General features: G+C 36.8%; 2 protein-coding genes across 2 annotated transcripts; one reads left to right on the top strand and one right to left on the bottom strand.

Annotated features, from left to right (window-relative positions):
* Positions 1-139: 139 nt before the first annotated feature.
* LOC137744309 (uncharacterized) lies at positions 140-3,843 on the top strand. Its single transcript, XM_068484148.1, has 6 exons — positions 140-279; positions 654-717; positions 956-1,038; positions 1,535-2,665; positions 2,735-3,151; positions 3,243-3,843. The coding sequence occupies exons 1-6, from the start codon at positions 140-142 to the stop codon at positions 3,841-3,843; spliced, it is 2,436 nt and encodes an 811-aa protein (XP_068340249.1).
* A 14,866-nt stretch (positions 3,844-18,709) lies between these two features.
* On the bottom strand, positions 18,710-20,022 carry LOC137746100 (tropinone reductase homolog). Its single transcript, XM_068486164.1, has 5 exons — positions 19,900-20,022; positions 19,580-19,787; positions 19,268-19,484; positions 19,003-19,112; positions 18,710-18,880 (listed from the first exon to the last, which is right to left on the bottom strand). The coding sequence occupies exons 1-5, from the start codon at positions 19,974-19,976 to the stop codon at positions 18,710-18,712; spliced, it is 783 nt and encodes a 260-aa protein (XP_068342265.1). The 5' UTR covers positions 19,977-20,022.
* Between the last annotated feature and the right edge of the window lie 3,944 nt (positions 20,023-23,966).

The following is a 23,966-nucleotide window of genomic DNA, read 5'->3' on the forward strand; positions in this document are numbered from 1 at the left end:
TTGGAAATCCAACGACTCTGAGGAGGGCCACGTGGCCCTCACCGGTTCGAACCCACTTGCGCTGACACGCGGGGCCCGCGCGCTGCATCGCTGTCGGCTACTCGTGCCCAGTCACAAGTGTTGTGCACGCGCCAGGGAAATGGACCGGCTTCTGGGTCTGTCCGAAATGGGCTGGCCTGCTGCCTGGCATGGGCTGGGTGCCAGGCTGTTTCACGGGCTGGAGGGTTTGGACAGGGTGCTGGGCAAAAAAAGGTGGGGTGGATCTGCTCTAAGTGCATTGTATGTATTCTAGAGTCTTGAGTACTCATTTGGCAGTGAATTGAGGGCAATATGAACCTGGAAGGGATCACTCATAGGAACATCCAGTGCATTCAACTTAGCACCGATATCCAGCAATTCTAGTATGTGTTCTCTCATACATCCCATATCATTGTATTTCTTTGACATGAGTTCATTCATGAGATCCCAGTTTCTACCTTGTTTGATTCTTTGAACTTCTCATGGATGCCTAGTAGTCTTTGGCATTCTCAGATTCTGGAATCCTTCATCTCACTATTTAAGACATTGATTTCTTGATCGCTAAAAGAGCAATACAATTAGCTATGATGCATGGACACGGGTAACAGCCAGCGTATCCCGTATCTGACACGCAGGGATACGGATACGCATAGGATACGTGTGGATACGAGCCCGATACGTATTGGAATGAAGGGATACGTTATTTATTGATGAGATACGCGTATCATACTATCGAGATACGCATATCACACTTTTCGGATACGTTTTCAACTAAATCAGAGGATAATCAGAAGAAAAAAAAAAAAAAAATCAAGAAATCCGCACAGAATCGTGATTGATTCCAATTAGCTAAACTGAAACGATTGTTTGGCTAAAACCCAAAACGATTTTGGGTATAAAATAATGATTTACCTATTTTTCTTCACTTGAACCTCAGAAATCAGACTTGTCGTCTGCAACTGCTCCGTCGTCTCCGTCCAACTGCTCCGTCGTCTCCATAGTCTCCGTCTGCAACTGCTGGTAAGAGTTTTCAACTTCGTTTTCACTATGTTAATTTTGAAGCTCAATTTGATTCCCAGAAGCAGAACCCATCTCTGCAGCTGAAAGGAAAACTTGCTTTCCTGTTTTTAATTTCGAAGCTAAAAGGCTTTTGCTTTGACTGATTCAATGAGTGTAGATTGGAAAAAGGGCATTTTTCTTTTTGTATATAATATATTAATATTATTATTGGATTCCAGCCTTACACCAACATTTTTCTATTGGAATAGCCTTTCATGATATTTAGATTATAATACATTGTTCTAGATATTATTGTACTTTCATGATATTTAGCTTAATCTATTATGTAAATTGGGAATACAGTGTTCTAGATATTTAGATTATAATATTTTATGTATATGCTTTCATGATGCATTTTTTTATTTCTTAAGTTAATATGAATTTTTCATGTATTAGTCTTTGTCTATACGATTATACGATGAATTGACTTTTATTGTTTATATGTTTGTTAATTTAGGAAAATGAATCACCCTGATAATCATGTGAATGATAATGCTAATCTGGATGAGATTGTTGAAAATTATAATGTTCCGCTGTGGAAGTATGTCAAAAAGCTCCAAAAAGTGGGAAATAGAGGAGGAGGAAATACTAAATTTGAGTGCAATTATTGTCAAAAAACTTATAAAGGATCCTACTCTAGGGTCAAGTTTCATTTGTTAAAAATGTCTGGAAATGGGATCGCGCCTTGCAACAGGGTTACTAATGAAACTCTTGCGGAAATGAATAAGTTAGTTCGAGAGTGTGAATACAAGTTGAAGAGTTCTGCTCCTAAACATGTTTCGTTGCCCAATACTGATTCATTCTATTATGATCTACCTGAAGCAAATCTTGATCCAAAGAAGAGAAAGGGAATAAGTGGGCCTCTCAGTAAAGCTTTTAACAAGGAGGCTCGAGATCAATGTGATGCCGAAGTTGCAAGGATGTTTTATACATGTGGCTTATCATTTAACCTTGCAAGAAATTCGCACTATCGGAACTCATATGTTCGTGTTTCTACACTTCCAGGGTATGTTCCACCAGGTTACAACGCACTGAGAACTACTCTTCTGCAACAAGAGAAGAGTCACATTGAGTGGTGCCTCCAACCAATCAAGCGCACATGGAGCACTAAAGGGGTAAGTGTTTGCAGTGATAGGTGGACAGATGCTCAAAGGAGACCACTTATTAATATTATGGCAGCTTGTGAAAGTGGGCCAATGTTCTTGAGAGCAATTAATTGTGAAGGTGAATACAAAGACAAGCATTGTATTGCCAACTTTCTTACAGAAGCTATTAAAGAAATTGGTCATGAAAATGTTGTTCAAGTGATCACTGATAATGCCCCTGTTTGTAAAGCTGCTGGGTTACTTATTGAGGCCCACTATCCCCATATCTTTTGGACACCCTGTGTTGTTCACACTCTTAATCTTGCTTTGAAGAGTATATGTACTCCGAAACAAACAGAAGTTTCCTATGATGACTGCAATTGGATTTCAACTATTGCTAGTGATGCTTGGTCCATAAAATTTTTTATTATGAACCATAGCATGAGATTGTCCATGTTTAATGAACATTGCAAACTAAAGTTACTTTCCATTGCCGAAACAAGGTTTGTTTTCTCCACTTTTTTTTTTTTCCTTATTTAATTATAAGTTGTCCTAATTTTTAAAATTTTCAGATTTGCTTCCACACTTGTGATGCTTAGAAGATTGAAGGAAATAAAGGAAGGTTTACAACAAATGGTAATTAGCCCGAATTGGGCTTTGTACAAAGAAGATGATTTGGTTAAAGCAATGATGGTGAAGCAAAAGATATTGGATGAGGATTTTTGCGAGAAGATTGATTATATTCTTTTCTTTACAGCTCCAATATATGAGGTTATTAGAATGGCTGACACAGATAAACCTTGTCTTCACTTGGTGTATGAGTGGTGGGATGCTATGATTGAAAAGGTGAAAGCTGCTATATACAGGAATGAGCGCAAAGCATTACATGAAAAAAGCAGCTTTTTTGATGCGGTGTATCGCATTTTATTGGAGCAATGGACTAAAAGTAGCACACCACTTCATTGTTTGGCACATTCATTAAATCCAAGGTAATGATTTTGCTAACTTACTTATAAATTCTTCTAGATTAATTTTTAGCTTTATGAGTACATTTTTAAATTGTTATTTCTTTTATTTTAGGTATTATAGTTCAGAATGGCTCCAAGAAGACCCTAGTCGTCTTACTCCACACCGAGATGTTGAACTTACAATTGAAAGGAAAAAGTGCTTTGAGAGATACTTTTCCAATGAGGAAATTAGAAGAAATATCAATGTGGAGTATGCCTCTTTCTCTATGTGCTTGAATGACTTTGGAGCTATTGATTCTATGAATGATATATTTCATTTGGAACCAGTGATGTGGTGGATTGTCCATGGAGCTTCTACACCTAGTCTCCAATCCATAGCGTTGAAGCTACTAGGACAACCTTGTTCCTCCTCTTGTTGTGAAAGAAATTGGAGCACTTATAGTTTTATTCACTCTTTAAGAAGGAACAAGATTACACCACAAAGAGCTGAGGATTTGGTATTTGTGCATAATAATCTTCGTCTTTTATCAAGGAATAGCTCAACCTACAAGGAAGGTATTACTCAATTGTGGGATGTTGGAGGAGATGGCTTTGAAAACTTGGGTGAAGAAAGTGTCGGGATGCTTGAAATAGCTAACCTTTCACTTGATGAACCGTCATTGGAGACTACTTTAGTTACTGGAGGAGACATCATGAATGTGGAAGTTGAATGAGACTTTGCTTTTGTTAATTTTCGTTTGGATTTTCATTTTAATTTTTCAAGTTTGAAGACTAATTGCTTGTTGGATGGACTATCTTTCTAACTGTTAGGAGTTTATTGAAATAAATTTAAACTTGAGTAATAAATTTGAATGTTTATTTTATAATATTTTAGATATATTTATTTATTTATATATATTTTTAATTACCGTATCGTGTCTTCATTTTTAGAAATTTGACGTGTCCCCGTATCGTATCGTGTCGTATCGCCGTATCCGTGTCTTTGTCCATGCATCCTAGACAATTAGCCTTTTGCCACTTCTCTAACTTAGCCTTGACCTCAGCAGCTGCTTCAGCAGTAGCCATTGGACGAGAGTCAACCCTAATTACCATGTCGAAGTCCATCAAACCCAGACAAATTCAAGGTCTTGTTTCCACTTTTTGTAGTACCACTTAAGATTTGAACAGTGCTCACAGCATTCATCAATGAATAATATAACATGCACATTTTAAGTAAAACAATCCCAACAAACTTCATAAAACAAGATTAATCCAACGCTTGTGAGCAAGATGGATTAGTATGCTTTTGACACTGATCTATGCACTATACCAGTTACTTTCATGGTGATTTCCAGCACTTGTGGCAAGATGGAAACCCTCACAGCCATGTCATACCATTCAAAATGTAATCAGGAAACATGATCAACACTTGTGAGCAAGATAAACAACGTCCATGTCATGATTTAAATGCATTTTAGAAAAACAACCTGATTGTATGGTCTATTTATTTCATGATAAATAGTTTTAGCCTGAATATATGACCTAACTGAACAACACAAATACTGATCATGCAATACCTATAAGGTACCAAAGTACCAACAATCATGTAGAACATTTAATACTGTCATGATTTACCATGATGCATGATTACAGTGTGGTAAAGATTTTGACAGTAATAAATATGATTGCAGCTTTGTCAAAACAGAGACAATTTCATGCATAAAATCACGACAACAAGCATGACTATTTAGTAGTGCATGTACTTCATTCAAATCCATATTCATATGTTGAACTTTATACGTTTTAACTAAAAGGCTCTAACACCAACTGTTAGTCTTATTTGCTTATATAGTTAGAACACATAACATGAAATAATAAAACAAGATATGAACCCTTACCTAAAGATGCTCGAGCAGCCATGGTGATGATGATCCGAGAGAGATAAACAACCAAGAGGAAAAACACCAAGCATTCTATAAACTCCTAGCTAGCTTGATGATGGTGCTCTATTGTTGTCATATCTAGGGTTTATAGGGACCGTTATTTATATAAGCCAAAAGGTTAGTGTTTCCATCCGTAAAGGAAGCCTAAAAACCCTCTCACTTGCTTCCAAGTAAATTATTATAATCATATGTAATTAAGGACTCCATCAATCTAATTAGAATATAAGACTAACAGTTGGTATCAGAGCCTTCACTCTCGTTCACTGACATGAAAAATAAAGCAAGCTAATGTCATGGTGGTGTCAAAATCGCTCCAGTACTGATAAAGTTAACCACTGACTAGGCAGCTAAAGTCAACCACTGAATGAGGATCCTCTCCCGATCCTCTTTGTGAGGATCTTGGAGATCCTCAAATCGTGTTTGTTCATCATACATTGTGCGGTTAGAAATCATTTTAAATATGTTTATTTTAAATTAAATATAAATAGTACCTGATAAAAATTGACCGCACGATGTACAATGAACGGACACAGTTTGAGGATCTGGAGAGGATCCTCCTGGCCATTTTCATATCAGTGGAACTATTTTTTGTCTTGTGGGCAATATTCATTCGATTGCCTTCTGCTCAACCGCTGCACATGTTCTAATAAAATAATTTACAAGTTAGTCTACAGTATACTCTTAAAAAAAACTTTGATATGAGTTTAATACTTTGAACTAGTATTATAAATAGTTCATTTTATTAAAATAGGTCTAATCTTTTGAGTTTAGAATTATTTTATTATCGATAATATCTCTTTAATAATAAAATTTACTACAAATAAGAGCAGAAATAGCTAATTTTAATTACCTGATGCCTTTGGTTCCGCCGGAAACGAGGGCAGTCATGCCCTTTAGAAACCATCTTTGACTGCCGAAACCTGCCATGTATTTTTGCTTTATCCGTATGTAAAGATGTTTGTGGTAATTGGTTATATATCTAAAGATTTAATGAAATTGCTAGATGTGGATATGCTGATGGTATGGATATATATCGCATTCTCACTGCAAACCAAAATATTAAACTAATAAGAAGAAAGGTGCAAGCGGCGTTGTGGCACTCCATTGGCTGAGTCAAAGTTTTTCTTGGGATTTTATCAATTCAATGCATATATATTGAACGTCAAATATTTGTTCTTGATTTTGATATATTCAACGCGTACGGAAGACCTTGATACATTCTAATAAGATTGTCTTAAGATTACAAAGTATGAGCCATTGAACCGTAATTACTGTTGTTACCAAATTAACAAAGGTCGTATTTCTTAATTAGATTCTGTAATAGGTACAGTACTGTAGTTCTTGTTTCTTGACCTTTGATTAATAGAAAGATTATGGAATACGGAAATTGACTTTGTGAAGCATGGCCCATCCGAATGTGAACTGACATATACGTACGTAACATATATAGGCAGCTTCAATTTTAAATATATTAATTTTAGTAGATATTAATTGACAATGACACAACCGCAATACTTAGTAAGTGATTGACTCATTGTGTGAGCTTAATTTTATCTCTTCTCCTATTAGAATAATATATCATCTTCATCTTAGTGTAGAATATTGTATTAAAAAAATAATGACAAAATGGCAGGAAAATTAGATTTACCTCCTAAAGAAGCGGTTACAATGTGATACAATAATGTTGTTTTTCTATTATTAAACTAGATTTGTGTCCTATATTTATTTTCTTGCTATTGTGTACCATTTTTTATCTTTTATTTTTGGTTATAAGGCGGTCGTGGACAAGAAAAAAGCAAACAATAACTGGTCTAGAAAACATCACTCCAAGCTTACAAATTCGATCAAACATAACGCAGGTCTGTTCTAGATGAATTGTGAAGGGGTATATAAGAGACCTTATACATGTTTATTATTTGGAATATTGTAGGAACTTATGAACTAGGAGAAGTCATGAGGAATAAATGAAAAGAGAATGAGATCTACTATACAACCAATCAATAATATTGCGTACTGGCCTCCAAATTGTTAGGGGCCGGGATTCTCATTTGTCAATTCAATGTATATCGATGGTAGTATATACTTGACTTTGATAGTTTTTTTTTTGTACCCAAATTTAAAAGGAATCAGTGTTTCGAGTATATAAAGTGTTCTTAGTGCATGCAAAAAGGATGATATTATGTTATTGATTTAGATGGCTCATAACATTTCATATAAACAAATAATTAGGTAAGTGAACGCACTGCATGGTGGAATTGACCATTTAGTTGCTGATCCCAGTTTAGAGCCCACTAATGGATCTGGTCTGAATAGTGTAAGGACCTTGGATATCACATACGGTATTGGTGGAACCAGTTGGTTTTATTTTATGTCTTTTTCTTTAAATTTTATCGACAGCGTAGTGCTAAGGAGTGGCGTATATACTTGACTTTGATATTTTTTTTTTGTACCCAAATTTAAAAGGAATCAATGTTTACTACTTTTGAGCATAAAACAAGTGCTCTTAGTGCATGCAAAAAGGGTGATATTATGTTATTGAATAGATGGCTCATAGCATTTCATATAAACAAATAATTAGGTAAGTGAACACACTGCATGGTATAATTGACCATTTAGTTGCTGACCCCAGTTTAGAGCCCACTAATGGACCTGGTCTGAATATTGTAAGGACCTTGGAGATCATACACAATATTGGTGGAACCACTTGGTTTCACTTTATCTTGGGTTCGTCATTCGTCTTTTTCTTTAAGATTTATTGATAGCGTATTGCTAAGGAGTGGCGTATATATGCAATCTCATACTATATTCAAACAAGTGATCGACAGTTGGATTGTTGAAGTTAGTTTCGCAGACTGCGTTTTCAGTGAAAACAATATATTCAACAAATACTTAAATTTTATGGTGTACTTTCTATTAAGTAGAACGTAAAATTTTGTGATAACAACTAGTGTCAACCTTTTAAAATTGATGATAGGGTCCGGTGATTGTATTGTTCTAGGGTCGAGGAGTGTAGTTGTAAAAATTTATCAAAATCGGAGCTAAAATAACCGTTAAATCATGATGATACGTTTCAAACCATCCAAGAATTTCATCTCGTTACCTAATCTTTGAAAGTTTGTTTTTCGTGATTATTTTAGTATGCAATCTCGTAGTATATTTAAATAAGTTTGACGGTTGGATCATTCAATTTAGTTTTATAGACTGTGTATCACATCAAAACAATAGATTCAACAAATACTTAGAGTTTATTCTACACCTCTATTAAGTAGAATGTAAAATTTTGTGGTAAACACTAGTGTAAATATTTAAACTGATTCATTATATATTAATCTAGAGTCCAAGAATGTAGTTATAAAAAATCATTAAAATCGGAGCTAAAAAACTATTACATTGTGATGACATGCATGTTTTCACCCGTCGAAGGATTTCGTCTTGTAATCTATTCCGGAAACTTGAATTTGGATGATTTTTGGCATATGCCATCTCGAAGTATGTACCAATTATTAGGTAAATATTTCACATTAATTCATCTGATAACTGTTACACTATAGGTATTTATACAAGACTATTACAGCTTAGCAAATAAAGATTACTTAATCTCTAAGTATTTCCTCTTCCTAATGTAATTACATTTGTATCCTTAATATCCCCCCTCAAACGAAACGGGGAAAGCCGCAGTTGAAGTTTGGAACGGAGAAATAGGAATCGGGGCTTGGACAGAGCTTTGGTGCAAATATCAGCAATCTGATCCTGGGAAGCCACAAAATGCACAGAGACGCGATTTGCCAGAACCTGTTCCCGAATGTAATGATAATCAAGCTCGACATGTTTGGTACGAGCATGAAAAATGGGATTTTTGGCTAAGGAGAGAGCTGAGATATTATCACACCATAACTGAGGAGAGTGAGGAAGAGGATAAGAAAGATCAGCAAGGAGTTTGCAGAGCCAGGTGAGTTCTGCAGCAGTGTTAGCAAGAGAGCGATACTCGGCTTCAGTGGAGGAGCGAGCAACAGTAGGTTGCTTCTTTGCACTCCAACTGATGAGAGAATTGCCAAAGTAGATGCAATAACCGCCTGTGGAGCGTCGGTCTAAGGAGCAGCCTGCCCAATCTGCATCTGAGAAGGCATGGAGAGATGGAGCCTGAGAACATTTAGAGAACCATAAGCCCAGGTCGAGAGAACCCTTGAGATAACGCAGAATGCGCTTCACAGCTTGCATATGGGAGATCCGTGGAGTGTGCATGAACTGACAAACCAAATTAACAGCAAAACTGAGATCAGGGCGAGTCCAGGTCAGGTACTGGAGAGCTCCAACAAGAGACCGATATTCAGAAGCGTTGTCAAGGAAAGGAGAAGAGTGATCAAGTTTAGTGGTGCTGAGAGGAGTGGTGCAGGGCTTGGCACCCTCCATGTGCGCCTTGGTCAGAAGATCTAAGATATACTTAGTCTGATTGAGAAAGATACCTGAAGAGGACCGTTTTACTTCGATGCCAAGGAAGTAGTGAAGAGCACCAAGGTCTTTGATGGGAAAGAGAGCACTAAGATGCGATATAACTTGTTGACAGGCTGCAGAAGAAGGGCCAGTCACTAAAATATCATCCACATAGACAAGGATGAACACCAAATTGGGAGATTGCTTGATAAACAACGAATGATCACTCTAAGAGCCGTGAAACCCAAGAGAAGATAAAGCAGTATGAAGTTTAGCATACCAGGCGCGAGGGGCCTGTTTTAAACCATAAAGAGATCGGTGAAGATGATAAACATGATGTGGTTTAGATGGATCTTCAAAACCAGGTGGCTGCTGCATGAACACAGATTCAGTGAGAGTGCCATGAAGAAAGGCATTGCTGACATCGAGCTGATTGAGGAACCAATCATATTGAGCAGCAATAGTGAGAAGAAGACGAATGGTGACAGGCTTAGCGACAGGACTGAAGGTTTCAGTGTAATCCAAGCCCTCTTGCTGGTGAAATCCTTTAGCCACTAAACGGGCTTTATACCGATCAATAGAGCCATCGGGTTTTCGTTTGATTCGAAAAACCCATTTACAACCCACAAGATTGGGCAAAGAGGAAGACGGGACAAGGGACCAGGTACCTGTGGTGGTAAGGGCAGTAAATTCTTCCTGCATTGCCTTTCGCCAATGGGAGTATTTGGAGGCTTGGGAGTAGGTTGTAGGGATATAGTCAACAGCAAGATGGGGAGGAATAGGATGCTTAGTGGCAGTGAGAGCTTTAGGTTTAAAGATACCGGATTTGGATCGTGTTTGCATAGGGTGAAGGTTGGTAGGTGCTGGAGACTGGGAGGAATGGGAAGGGGAGGGATCTGCAGGGGGAGATAAGGGGGCAGGATGAGAGGATAGAGATATGGAAGGGGAGAGAGGGGCAGGATTCACAGGAGCAGAGGGAGATGAGGGTGAGAGTGAGGAAAGAACAGGAGGTGGGGGGTGATAGGAAAAAGTAAGAGAAGAGGGAATAGAAGATGGGGAGGAGGAAGAAGAAGGAACATAAGGTGATGAAGAGGAAGGCAAGGAATGAAATGGAAAAAAGGATTCATCAAAGATAACATGGCGAGAAATATAGATTCTGTGAGAGGAAGGATGAAGGCAGAGATAACCTTTATGATTGAGGCTATACCCCAAGAAGACACAAGGTTTGCTTTTGGGGTCGAGTTTGGAGGATGTGTAGGGCTTCAACCAAGGGAAGCAGCGACAGCCAAAGACCTTGAGAAATTTATAATCTGGGGTTTTCTTGAAGAGAGACTGCCAGGGAGAAGGCCGGGAGATAGTAGGTAGCCTGTTGATTAGATAGACAGATGTAGCAAAGACCTCAACCCAGTAAGTGTGGGGCACTTTAGATGCTGCCAATAGAGTTCGAGCTGTCTCAACGATGTGCCTGTGCTTACGCTCAGCACACCCATTCTGCTCAGGTGTGTGAGGACAAGTGAGTTGATGTTGAATGCCAGAGCTAGATAAGAACTGAGAAAAAGCAGTACTGACAAACTCTCCACCAGAATCTGAGCGTAAGGCAATAACCTTGGAACACAGAGAATTTTCAACAAGTAATTTCCATTGCGTAAACACAGTAAGTACATCAGATTTACACTTCAAAGGATAGAACCAACAATAACGAGTATAGTCATCTAGAAAAATGACATAGTAGCGAAAACCCTGATGAGAAACTGATGGTGAGGGACCCCAAACATCCGTGTGAATAAGTTCTAGAGGCTTGCTGGAGGTACAAGTAGTTCGTGAAAAAGGAAGTCTGGAACATTTCCCTAGTGCACAATCTGAACAAAAGGTTGTATTTGAACGATCAACAACAGCAATACAGGATTGAGAGGCCAACTTATTTACAATCTTCACAGAAGGGTGGCCCAATCTTTGATGCCAGAGATGTCTCGAAGCTTTGACAGAAGCAACTAAAGCATGAGGAGAAGGAGCAGGTAATGATGCTGCGGAGAGTGGATAGAAGCCATGTTGAACTGGACCTTTAAAAAGCATCCTCCCCGAAGAAAGATCCTTCACAGTGAAGTGAGAGGGATAAAGATGCATAGAACAGTAGTTGTCAAGTAGAAATTGATTCGCAGAGAGAAGATTATGTTTTAAGGCAGGGACATGTAAAACATTCTTTAACAAAAAAGAATGAGTAGAAGTATGTAAAGATGAGGCACCAGAGTGGAGAATGGGCAAACCTTTGCCATCTCCAATATACACTTGTTCTGGACCAGTATATGGTTCTGAATTCTGAAGATGAGCAGTCGAATTCATCATGTGCGAGCTAGCACCAGAATCGACAATCCAGGTAGGATTAGGAGGGGAAGTATTAGCAATCATGGCAGAATGAGACGCTTTGCCAGTGTAGTGAGGATCCATGCGATGGGGACAGTCACAAGCTTCATGGTCTGGTTGGCGACAGATCTGACAGAAGAACTTGCGAGGAGAAGAGTAATGTGGACGAGAACCACGAGAGAATCGTTGATTAGGATTCCGAGAGTAGTTATTCCGGCCAGTGTTGTATCTAGAGTGGCCACGAGATTGAAAATTACCCCGATTTGGACGTCCTTGAGTTGGAAACCCTGGAGAAGTATGCGAAGCCACAAACCCTTGAGGAGGAGAATTTGCAGGCAAAGGAAGAAGACCAGCAGATGAATGATACGCCTGAAAAGGAGCAGTGGAAACAGGTTTCTTCCGATTATTGAGCTGAATCTCCTTACTAAGAAGTAGGCCATGCAACTCATCAATAGTAGTAGAGCCAAGACGGAACTGAATAGCATCCACAAATGAGTCAAATTCGGGAGGTAAGCCATGAAGTGTGACGGAGATGAGTTCGGAATCTTCCACGGGAGCACCAGCACTGGCAAGGGCATCTGCAATTTCCTCAATTTTCTGAAGATACTGAGCAGCATTCAAATCACCTTTGACAAGACTGCGAAGACGAGAACGAAGCTCGTGAATGTGCGACTGAGAGGCAGTGGCGAGGCGCGATTCCAGTTTCGCCCAGAGTTCTCGAGCAGAGGTCACGCCAACTGTGTAGGGAATTAAAGATTCAGAGAGAGTGGAATTAATCCAAATGAGGATGTTCTGATCATTCTCGAACCAGGTAACATAGGTCGGATTGAGAGTTGCAGTGCGATTGCCAGAAGAATCAAGAAGATATTTGGGCGGCGCTACCAGAGATTCGTCAATGAGACCGGTAAGATTATAACGGCGGAGGATCGGAGCAAACAAGGCACTCCAGGTGAGGTAGTTGGTAGTGGTGAGCTTGATTGGAACCATAGATCCAATGTTTTGGATCGTGATGGAAGAAATTGCAGAGTTAGGGTTGAGATGTGCATCTGGAATCGGATGAACAGGAGAAGCCGATTCGGAAGATGGAGAGGCAGTAGTCGCCATAGCTAAGATTGAAGAAGAGATCGCGATTAGGAACAAGAATCGCAAGGAAGAAGCACGAGCAAGTCAAGAACCGATCGAATCAAGATCAAGAACTGATCGAAGAAGAAGAGGAAGCGACGCAGAGAGAAGCGGAAAAGAGGATCGAAAAGGAGGTCGTGAGACTGGAGGCGATTGATACCATATTAGGTAAATATTTCACATTAATTCATCTGATAACTGTTACACTATAGGTATTTATACAAGACTATTACAGCTTAGCAAATAAAGATTACTTAATCTCTAAGTATTTCCTCTTCCTAATGTAATTACATTTGTATCCTTAATACCAATTACGTTGACTATTAGGTTTACTTTCATAGATTGTGAAGATCATCGAACAAATTTAATATGCGAAAATGTCACTCATCATTGCTTGACATTTTGATCGACGTAATACAAACCCTAAACCCTAAGTCACCAAGGAAAAGGAGAAGCAACCAAGTAAATATATATTTTATGAATTGGGGTTTGCCCTACGAACTGGTATGTCGTGCCAAGTTACCTGTGCAGACGAATCGATTTTCTGTCGGGTAGAAAAGGTGGCATAATATGCACCATTTTTTCTCCTTGGTGTGAGAACTTTGCCTGATAAAAGTTACTTTGCCTAACAAAAGTTACTTTGCCCGTCAAAATTGTTTCGTTGCCTAGAGCCTCTGTAAAAATCTAAACGTTGACTGCTTTTGTCCGACCAAATTTTTTTCTGTTGGGTAAAGTTTTTTTGCTCAACGAAATTTTGTTTGTTGTGCAAACCTTCGTCGGGCAAAAAATAATTTCTGGTAGTAAGAGCTCACCACGCTGATCATGTTGTGGTCTGCTTAAGAGACGGCATAACTACAAATTAATCTTTAATTCTGGTGATAAAAAACGTCGTAGGAATAGTTTCTTTTCCTGTAGGCACTAAAAATCTGTTTACTAATCGGGAGCTAGTTTTCTCTTAGAGGAATCTAATCAGAAAAAATCGCAGAAAAATGGTTTGATAGTTAAGGTTACTTATTTGATCAAGAGGAAAAAACTTAAAAATTCACATCTCCGCTTAAGAATTCTGCGGGTTTGCGTTCAAAGAATGAACCAACTCGGTCATCGAAAAGTCAATATAGCTTCAAACAGAAGTTGGGTTGGAAAGCATGAGCTGTCGTTGCCATCGATTGTAATAAAATATTTTGTTTCGTTTTTAGCATGAGGAACAAGTTAATAATAATGATAATATAACTTTGACTTAGGGTTTAGATAACGATATTATAGTCCCTAGTTACTATTATTCATTGACTGAGACCTTATTAGTTTTTAAATTTTGATTGAAGTCCCTAGCATTAATGTGATAATGAATTTACATGTTTATTACATAATTTTTTAAAATAAAAATTAGTATTTGATTTAGGGTTTTAATACTCACACCTCTATTAAACTTCTAATTAATTTTCAATTCAAACATTTCCAAAATAAAAGAAATAAATAAATTAGAATAAGTTTGTACCATTGAGTTTTTAATAAAAAGATTCTAAATTTTTTTAATCTTAAATGTACCCATTCATATAATTTTCAATTTTTTTTTAATCTTAAATGTATCCATTCTTAAATGTACCAATTTGTTATATGTAAAATGTACCATTTTTTAATATAAAATGAACCCAATTTTTCAATATAAAATCCATTCAATTTTTTTAATCTATTTTTAAACTTATATAGGAACATTCTTTTCGTACATTTTGAGAATGTATCCATGTTAAGTTTAATTGAAGAAATTTATTAATATTATTAAGCCTAACGTCTTCTTTTTTTTCTTTTTCTTTTTTTCTTTTTTTTTTCTATGGTTTGGAGGAATGTACCCATGTTTTGTTTTGGTACAATAATTTTTTTTGTGTGTATTTTTGATGAATGTACCTATATTTATATACATACATATGTATATATACACACAATATAATAGAGAGTTGTTAACCCAAAAAACTACCAAGCCTCCGTGGTGCGCAGGCCAAGTAATTAATAAGCTAATTATGTCATTCGGTTGTGTACAGGGCGTGCCAACTTGTCGGCTGAGCTTGGCAGGGGAGTAAAACTGTAAAATGAGTTGATGTCGCGTTGGGCGCGCTACTGACTTCTTGATCTTGGAACTGCGGTCGAGGAAGGAACACGTCTCGGCTTTCAGGTTCTAGACCCTGAAGATAAGGCTGTTAGTTCTGCGAAGTTTAAATATCAAATTCGGTTTTCAATGTGCCGAATGTAGTAACCTATAACACCTCACTTTGCCGAAAAGGCTAATGAGGATGACCTCTACCAACAAGAACTCGAAAATCCTTGTTGACCGAGACTTGGATAAATAACCAGTCGGTCTCGAATCGGTGCTGTTTATCCAGACTCCTTGATCGGCTGATTCTACGACTCTAGTGCTGTTTATCCAAACTGAAGATGTCGCTGGTTGCCTTCACAGTGATGTTTATCCAAACTGAAGATGTGTTGGTGGAAAAAGAAAATAAAAATCTCAAGGTTGTTGAGAGGTTTCGAGTAGAGCGAGAATTTGCGCAGGGCAGTTTGTGTGTTGAATTGGAGAGGACTTGAATGATGCACTCCCTTCTCTATATATAGCAACGAACCTACTCCTGGCCGAACCAGAGATGTACTCAGACTAGAACTCCTAAATCTAATCCGATTAGGATTCGACCAATCCTAGTTTCAATAGGCTTCTGAACCAAGCTTTATAATGAACTAGATTCACTCTCTAATTCTCAGCACCTTCAGCCATAAGACCCCTTGTTGTACCAGGATTTGACCACCTTGCCCTTATCCAAATCAATCCCTCTTTCAATAGGACTCAGCCAATCTGATTGGACGACCCATGGTGACTAGACGGCCCACAACACTTCTAGGAGACCACTGAGCCGAGACAACCTTAAGCTCGGCCCAGAATATTATTTTGGGCCCAAACAAGAGTATACTTTATATTTTATTATTTTTAATCCCACAAATTATGGGTTTTATTTAAAATCTCATTAATATAAACAAATACAAATTTCAATTTTTAATTTTTAATTTAAAAACTATAGTAACTTACATTATTACATTAATGTTAGAGACCTTGATAAAAAACTGAAAATAAACAAAGTTTCAATAAAAGAATATTGATAGCTATGGACCACATAAAAAGTGTCCCTATTATCTAATTGTATTCATCTTCACTTGTAAGTGAAACGTTTTAGGTTTGATTCTCACTAAATACGAATTTAAACTTCATTATTGCTAACCTATTGTGAAACATAGCGCATTCTCTCACTCCCTTAGTGTAGATAATATAGTTTGTTAAAAAAAATATATATACTTTGAGTTAGAAACAAAATGTCTAATTTATTAATTAATTCATTTTCCATACAATTATTCATTTTATGGTTTTCTTTCCTACAATAATTTCTATATACATGTCGCATTATTTGACAAATCACATGTAAAGTGATTAAAGAGTCAAACACATAGATATAGATTTGTTGTAGGTTGAAAAATTCATGTCTTATTAATTATAAAGCACGACGCTTGGGGATGATGAGATGGAAACCAAGTACTGAGATACGTCTATTGACGCTGCCGCCATGGCAGGTTAATATTGAGATTTTTTTTATTTTTTTATTTTATCAGAAGTTAATATTGAGACTAACTCTAAGGAATTTGAACTTTGCCTACAGTAATCGAGCTACATATGCAGTTTCGCTTTCGGTCAACTCTAGGGTTTGCAATATCTCAACCTCATAGGGCATACCAACTCCTCCCTCTCTGGTGATGATCTAGTCACACGATGGTTTTGTTTCATAGTAGGTACCGACTCTTGTCCTATTTATGTTTATTCTTGTTTAGCCTTTTGAGTACTTTTGGTTTGGGTTTTTGCCTTTGGGGCTTTCAATAAAATAACGATAAAAGAAAAATCTTATAAATGGCAATGGTTGATAAAAAAAAAGTTATATATGGGGTCCCTCAAATATTGGGTTCCACTTCTATAGAAGTTGAGTGTGAGTGATGTAACTGGTAAATGTGATACAAATACTTTACGAATAATTTTATCGAGTACTTATAATGTAATACCAGGTGCTTAGTAATTCGGATATAGAAATATTTGTTGATTTGTCCCTTGAACTTGTATGCGGCTCCCATTTTCACTCATGAACTTTAGTTTTAGCCAATTATCCCTTTTAACTTTTATAATTAGCCAATTTCCCCTTGAACTTTAATTTTAGCCGATTGCCCCATGAACTTTTATAAGTAGCCAATTTTCATCCTTTTTACCCTCATAAAGTTGTTATGTGTTATTTCCATGATCAAGATGGATGAAAATTTTTAAAATCTAACATCAGGGGGAAATTGGCTATTTACAAAAATTCAGGGGGTAATCGGCTAAAATTAAAGTTTAAGGGGAGAAATGGTAATTACAAAAATTCAAGTGGGTAATCGACTAAAATTGAAGTTCAGAAGGGAAATTGGTTGGCTCCACATAAGTTAAGAAGTAAAATTATGTTTAAACTTAATTACATTTTACAAAGTAAACGCTCAAATTATTGTAACACACGAAAATTATGTAACGAGTGAAACGAGAACACGTGTACAAAGTAGATTTGTATTGATGAATTTTGTAGGTTACAATCTCTGTTTACAATTTTCCTTTGATTTAGTCTTCAAATTTGATGTAGATGCATAGGGTGTCAATCCAAGGGTCATGATGACTTGATTTCGGACGAACGATTGAACGATTGAACGATTGCTACAAGTTTTGAGCTTGAAATGATGCTTGGATGGTCTTCACCTCAAAGCTACGGCAAAGGTAGAGTTGATGTAGGATTTCGTTGATTCAAGGGTCTTGGAGACCTGATCTTGAAACAAACGTCGTTACAAGTTTTGAGCTTGCAACAAAATCGTGAAGGAATCAACACATGTGCTTGTTGATTCTGTAAGGGAGTGCTTCGGCTTTGGTTGTGTGTTCTTTGAAGAGAGTTTGGGTAGCGTATTAGTCTTCAAAGATTTGGCAGAGGTTCTCCTTTTGTGAGAATTTTGTCCTTGAATGTAGAAATTGTCAACCTTTATGCTTGTCTGAGGACCTTGTATTTATAGACTTCTCAAAGTTTGCATTTGGATGAATTTGGCTTTGATTTGTGTCTTGATTTGTCCATGAGAGAATTTAGGCATGTTTTGTGTCTTAATTTCAGCCACTTTCCCTTATCTTGGCCGAATTATAGGTCTTGTTACCTATTTTGTAAGCAGTCTTCAATTCTTGCTTATTTTATGAAAATGCTTTAGCATTTCTTTCCCATTTTGGGAGCAACTTGGACCCCTTGCCTATTTTAAGGAGAGATTCCCCCCTTTTGCCAAATTTTTGGGGAAGTTTTATTCTTCCTTTGCTTGATTTGTGCCGCATGACATGTCATTGATGATTTGTCCATTTGTGATGAGTCATATGTCACTTGAAGCTTTGTGAAGCATCATTTGTACGTAACGAAATTTACATGTCTACAATTATTACAGAGACTTTTTAACAATAGAAGTATTTTTTTTGAATGAATGAACTAATATTGGATTGACTATTTCCCCGGGGCTTATTACTAACATAGAGATGTCGACATATCAACAAATTGGAGGAACTGATACTATCCATAGGAAATAATTGAAGTATTATTGGGATTGTTAGATGATATATGTGACCAGATAGATAGGATGCTGATTTTGCAGCCTATACATTGATGAGTTTTCGCTAGAATCCGCTAACGGTAAATCCTCCGTCAACGCTAATAACTTGTCCATTGATGTAAGAAGCAGCAGGAAGGCAAAGGAAAGTGACCAGAGATGAGATTTCATTAGGCTGTGCAAGGCGACGGATGGGAGTTCGACCTATTAGGCGTCTGAAATCATCAGAATGACCGTCCTGACAAAACAAATTAAATCAAGTTCAATTGTTAGATTAGATACACCTAAAACATATTAAATTAAATTGGTAAGACACAAAGGACTCAACAATATTTAGGTATAGGGCGGATGGGTGTTTACAGATTCAACTTTAACTCCGGTGTTGACAGCCCATGGCGCCACAGCATTAGTACGAATGCTGTCTTTTGCCCATTCACATGCCAAGTTCTTCGAAATTTGGATGACTGCACCTATAAGATAGCAATGGTAGTAATGTTTAGAGGTCTTGCAGTTAATAATTCATACTGTAGTAATCTTACACATGTTATGGGTGTGAGGCACTTATTTCCGGAGAAATTGAAAATAGACATAGGGACGGTTTTGGAAAATTAATTTAATCACTCACTTTTTGTTGCTGCATAGGCAGAGAGTTTCGGTAAAGCTACCACACCGGCAATGGAGGCAACGAAGACAATACTCGCATTTCCAGAGGCCTTCAAGAGAGGGTGTGCAAGTTGAGAAAGATGGTAGGGAGATTCAACATTGGTTTCCATCATAGTTGAGAAATCTTCCAAAGTGTAATCTGTGGTTCCTCTAAGTGTGCATGTTGCAGCACTATTTACCTACATATTGCACCAATTGTAGCAAAGTCAAAACCCATCTTCATGTTAATCAATAAGCTGCGAATTAAGGTAGTATTAGTCATAAATGAACCTACAAGGATGTTAAGTTTTCCATCAAAAATAGAGGAGACAGTTTTGATGAGGTTCTCTCTTTGTGCTTTAGAGGTGAGATCACAAACTGAGCCAGTCACCCTGAATCCCTTGTTTTCCCATTGTTGAAGCCTCTCAAGAATCTGTGTTTTGCTACGAGCACAGGTATGCACGGTTGCTCCAAGTCCGGCTAGTTCTTCCACTATGGCATATCTGATAATATTTCATTCGCAACAAAAGTTTCACACGAAATAAGTTAACATGAATGTTTCAAGTACACAAATAAAATTAATGAAGATAAGAGATATGTAGCAAATTTAATTACCCTATGCCTTTGGTTCCACCGGTGACGAGGGCAGTCATACCCTTTAGTGACCACCTATAGCTGTCGAAACCTGCCATGTATGTTTGCTTCTCAAACTAAATGTTTGTTCCCTTCAAGAGGTTATTTAGTAATTAGCGGGCAAGAAGAAAGCTCTATATTTATATTATACTGAATGCTGAAGGCGAACGAACTATAAAATGTGTTGTGTTGATGATCTGTGCAACAAGTCTGTATATATAGTAGTCTTGCTGGAAACCTACTTGAAACCAAAATATTAAATTAAGACCACAATAAAGTCTGAAAAAAACGTCCTATATGGCTATGTATGGCCCTCCAATTGGGCTGAATCAAACTTCCTGACAATTAGGAATGGTCAACTCCTTGAATTGGGCTTTAGGGCTGAATCAAACTTCCTGACAATTAGGAATGGTCAACTCCTTGAATGGATGAGTGCATGGATGCATGATGATGCACGGAAGAACCATGCTAGTCAGCAATTTGTATTTATTAATTTTTTTTTTTTAAACGAGCAATTGGTATTTTTCTTTTTTCCGAGCAATTAGTAATTTTTTTTTTTTTTCCGTTTTTGGGTCTCCAGCATTTTGTATTGTTATTTTTTTTGTCACGAGCAATTTGTATACTATTCTTGACTTTGACATCTACGAGTTGAAATACGGCAAGGGTACGATAGTACTAAATTGACTTTGTAGTGCTTGCTCAAATTCAAATGCTAAAATAATTGAAAAAAAAAAAAAAAAATTAATTGAAATGTGAAACCGCTCGTAGCATTGGAAGTGGGCATGTTGGATTTAGACTATTGGTCATACATTTGAGCTCAAGTCATAAGAAAGTAATCCAAAGTTTCCGGATGGTGAATCTTGATTAGATAACCATGACGATAATTTTGCTTAAATCTATGCCATCACCTTCCCTCGAAAAACACTCAATTGCTATCATTCGCGAAAATTTTTAGGGTACCCGGTATATTAGACATCTGGTGTAACACCAATAAACATCTGACATGTGGCAAATCTGTTTTACTCCATCAATTTTTAAGAAAACTAATGAAAATAATTTGAAAACTTTGAATTTTAATGATAAGGATAAAATAAAGAGTAAAGTAAATAGTATCATATTTAACTTTTAGTGTAAAAATATGGTTAAAGTGAACAATACTGTAAGTTTTTTTTTTTTAAACTCCCTTAATTTTTTAGTCCGTTCATTTTCTTCTTTGGTAGATTTGTAGATTCACCCCTTTCATCTTCTTCCTTTGTAGATTCGCAGATTCACCCAACTCCTAAACATACTAAACCCTTTTTCTTTGCTGGGTTCAAGCCCTTGTGGGTGTTGCACATGGCGGACAGTACGACCGAGGACTTGACAGAGAGCAGGCGAGCAAAATGGAGACGATGTGGTGCTGTCGATTTTAGGCTGGTGAGGAGGGTGGGAATTTTATGGACTACAAGATCTCGCCGTTGATTTGGCGATGTAGACTCTGAAGATGGCGATGTTGGGGGATTTTGAGAGTGCACAACCGACGGAATTGGGAATTAACTGTGAAGAAGGTTGTGGAGTTATTATGTTCAAATCAAACTGTGAAGAAGGCTGCAGACGAAGAAGATGAGTTGCAAAATTTTTAGAAAGAGTTTTGATAAAAATAATAAAGAATGAACTACATTTCAACATAAAAAAAATAAAACAATAAAAAAGCGAATTTGAGTGGAAAAATAACAAAAAGCCACGTTGCAGATGCCTATTGGTTCGGTACTCTCCCTATCATGTATGAAGTGGAGTTCCCGGAACAGAGAAAAATTTCTCCTATCGTTCAATGCTCCTAGCAATCGAGGATAAAAACTGGGACTTGACATCTTTAACATGTTAAAATTAATATCGGCTATGTACTGTTCATTTAAAGTAAACCAAAGGCTTAAACTCCATTTCTTTTGTGAATGATTATTAGGCCCAAACGAGACCCTATAATATTTAGTGTAAAAAAGGATTAGTTTCTTTCGTATATTGTTACGATTTTCAAATTCTAAATTCGTCCCATTCAAATGTAATAAAGAATTTTTCTACTTAATGCTACGATCTAGTGATATTTTTTTTTATTAATAAGTGAGAAGTTTTAGGTTCAATTCTTACCAAAAACGAATTTAAATCAAATTATTATTAATCTATTGTTAGGTTAAGCTCACCTCTTCCCCGTAGATAATATATCGCTTGTTCAAAAAAAAAAAAAAATAGAAAATTTCAAATGATATGCATTAGAGAGATAAATGTGAGAAAACGTAATAGTTAGTTACTATATTACCGAAAGTTATTGGACTGAGATCTCTCGGTATCCTTGCCTCGGAATATGTCGGGATCAATCAAATCCCTCGCCGTTCATGCGGCCATAAATCTCTTTCAATTTTTTTTTCTTTTTCGCACAACTGAGTCATCTCTTCCCCTCCTTTTTTCAGTTCATCACCTTCTTCAACCTTTTCTCTCTCTCAGCGCATACAAATTCATTTTAGCCCTGTCAAAATTTCAAACTCATGGGAGCTTATACAAATTCTGGAAAAAAAATTCAGACCCTTTTATGTGTTTTTGGGTCTGTTCCAACCCCCTTTGTTAAATTATGTATTTTCAGCTGTTAGTGTTTGTTCCTTGTAGCCATTGTCTGTTTAGTTTCTCATCGAATGATCGAACTGGTAGATCCCAATTACCTTTTTTGGTTAATGGGAATCCCAAAATTGTGAAGATTTAATTGAATTAGTAAAGTTAAATTTTCTTAGCGACCAAACATGGAGAACAATGAAAATAGCTTTTAGTCATTTGAGATTTAGAGACGAAGGAAGGAACAGGGAAGGAAAAATTGCAGAGAACCAGTGTTGACGAACGGCAGAGAGACGAGGTTGTGCAAAGTAGTGATGAACAAAAAAAAGGAGAGAAAGAGATGCATCAGGTTTTGCGAAGAAAAAAGAAATTGAGAGAGATTTCTAACCGCACGATCCAGTGTGAAGTACGAGTATTGATTGATTAGATGACAATGAGCCAAAGAGGTAGTATATTAACATGTAACAACATTGATCAATCAATAAGATCACTATTAAATCATAAATTTAATAAAATCAATTTTCGTAAAGTCTACCGTATCTCTCTAAAGGGATTTCAAAGCAAAAGCACTGTAGCCATAGATTACAAATACAAGTGTAAACCTTGAGCAACTCCTATAAGAATCAAAAATTCCTGACCAACTCAACGGAACCATCTCTAGAGTGTGTATGATTCTCCCAAAACGGATTAACCAAGCATATTCACTTTTAAAATGTGGTAATTGTTCACTTTTTATCGTATGCACATCATTAAAGTTCGTGATAAAATTATTGTGATAAATGAGCTCATGTCTTATTGTGAGAAGAAGATCTTAAATTCTTCACGAGCATCTTATATGTAAGGTAGTAAATACTTGACTTTGATAGTGTTTTTATGTACTCATATTCAAAAGGAATTAGTGTTTATTACTTATGAGCATATAACAAGTGTTCTTACTTCTTAGTGCATACAAAAAGGGTCATATTATATAGGAAAGTATTATTGGCACTCCAAAAATTTCATTCTACACTTATCACAAGTGTATTTTTTTTTTTTTTTAAATATAGAAAATTTGGAGTGTAAAATGAGAATTTTGGAGTACCAATAACAATTTCCATTATATATAGGGCAATGTTATTGACACTCCAAAAATTTCATTTTACACTCCTCACAAGTGTATTTTTCTTTCCTAATATAGAAAGTTTGAAGTGTAGAATGAGATTTTTAGAGTGCTAATAACAATTTTATATATATATATACACACACGCACACGGTAGTATATACTTGACTTTGATAGCGTAAATATGTATAATAAGTGTTCTTGGTGCATGCAAAAAGGGTCATATTATGTTATTGATTAGACGGCTCGTATATAACATATCCTTTCATACAAACAAATAATTAGATAAGTGAACAGTATCAAAAAACAGAAGAAAAAGGGAAGTGAACGCGCTGCATATGGTATAATTGACCATTGAGTTGTTGACCCC

This window comes from Pyrus communis, chromosome 9, assembly GCF_963583255.1.
Source record: "Pyrus communis chromosome 9, drPyrComm1.1, whole genome shotgun sequence".
Taxonomy (NCBI): Eukaryota; Viridiplantae; Streptophyta; class Magnoliopsida; order Rosales; family Rosaceae; genus Pyrus; species Pyrus communis.

Bases quoted from the DNA above. Each gene is read 5' to 3' on its own strand.
- LOC137744309 (XM_068484148.1), top strand. From the start codon at position 140: ATGGACCGGCTTCTGGGTCTGTCCGAAATGGGCTGGCCTGCTGCCTGG. The intron at 718-955 runs GTTATTTATTGA...CTTGAACCTCAG, and splicing joins GTATTGGAATGAAGGGATAC to AAATCAGACTTGTCGTCTGC. The intron at 3,152-3,242 runs GTAATGATTTTG...CTTTTATTTTAG, and splicing joins GCACATTCATTAAATCCAAG to GTATTATAGTTCAGAATGGC.
- LOC137746100 (XM_068486164.1), bottom strand. From the start codon at position 19,976: ATGGCAGGTTTCGACAGCTATAGGTGGTCACTAAAGGGTATGACTGCC. The intron at 19,788-19,899 runs GTAATTAAATTT...AAATATTATCAG, and splicing joins GGTGGAACCAAAGGCATAGG to ATATGCCATAGTGGAAGAAC. The intron at 18,881-19,002 runs GTAAACACCCAT...TTGTTTTGTCAG, and splicing joins CCGGAGTTAAAGTTGAATCT to GACGGTCATTCTGATGATTT.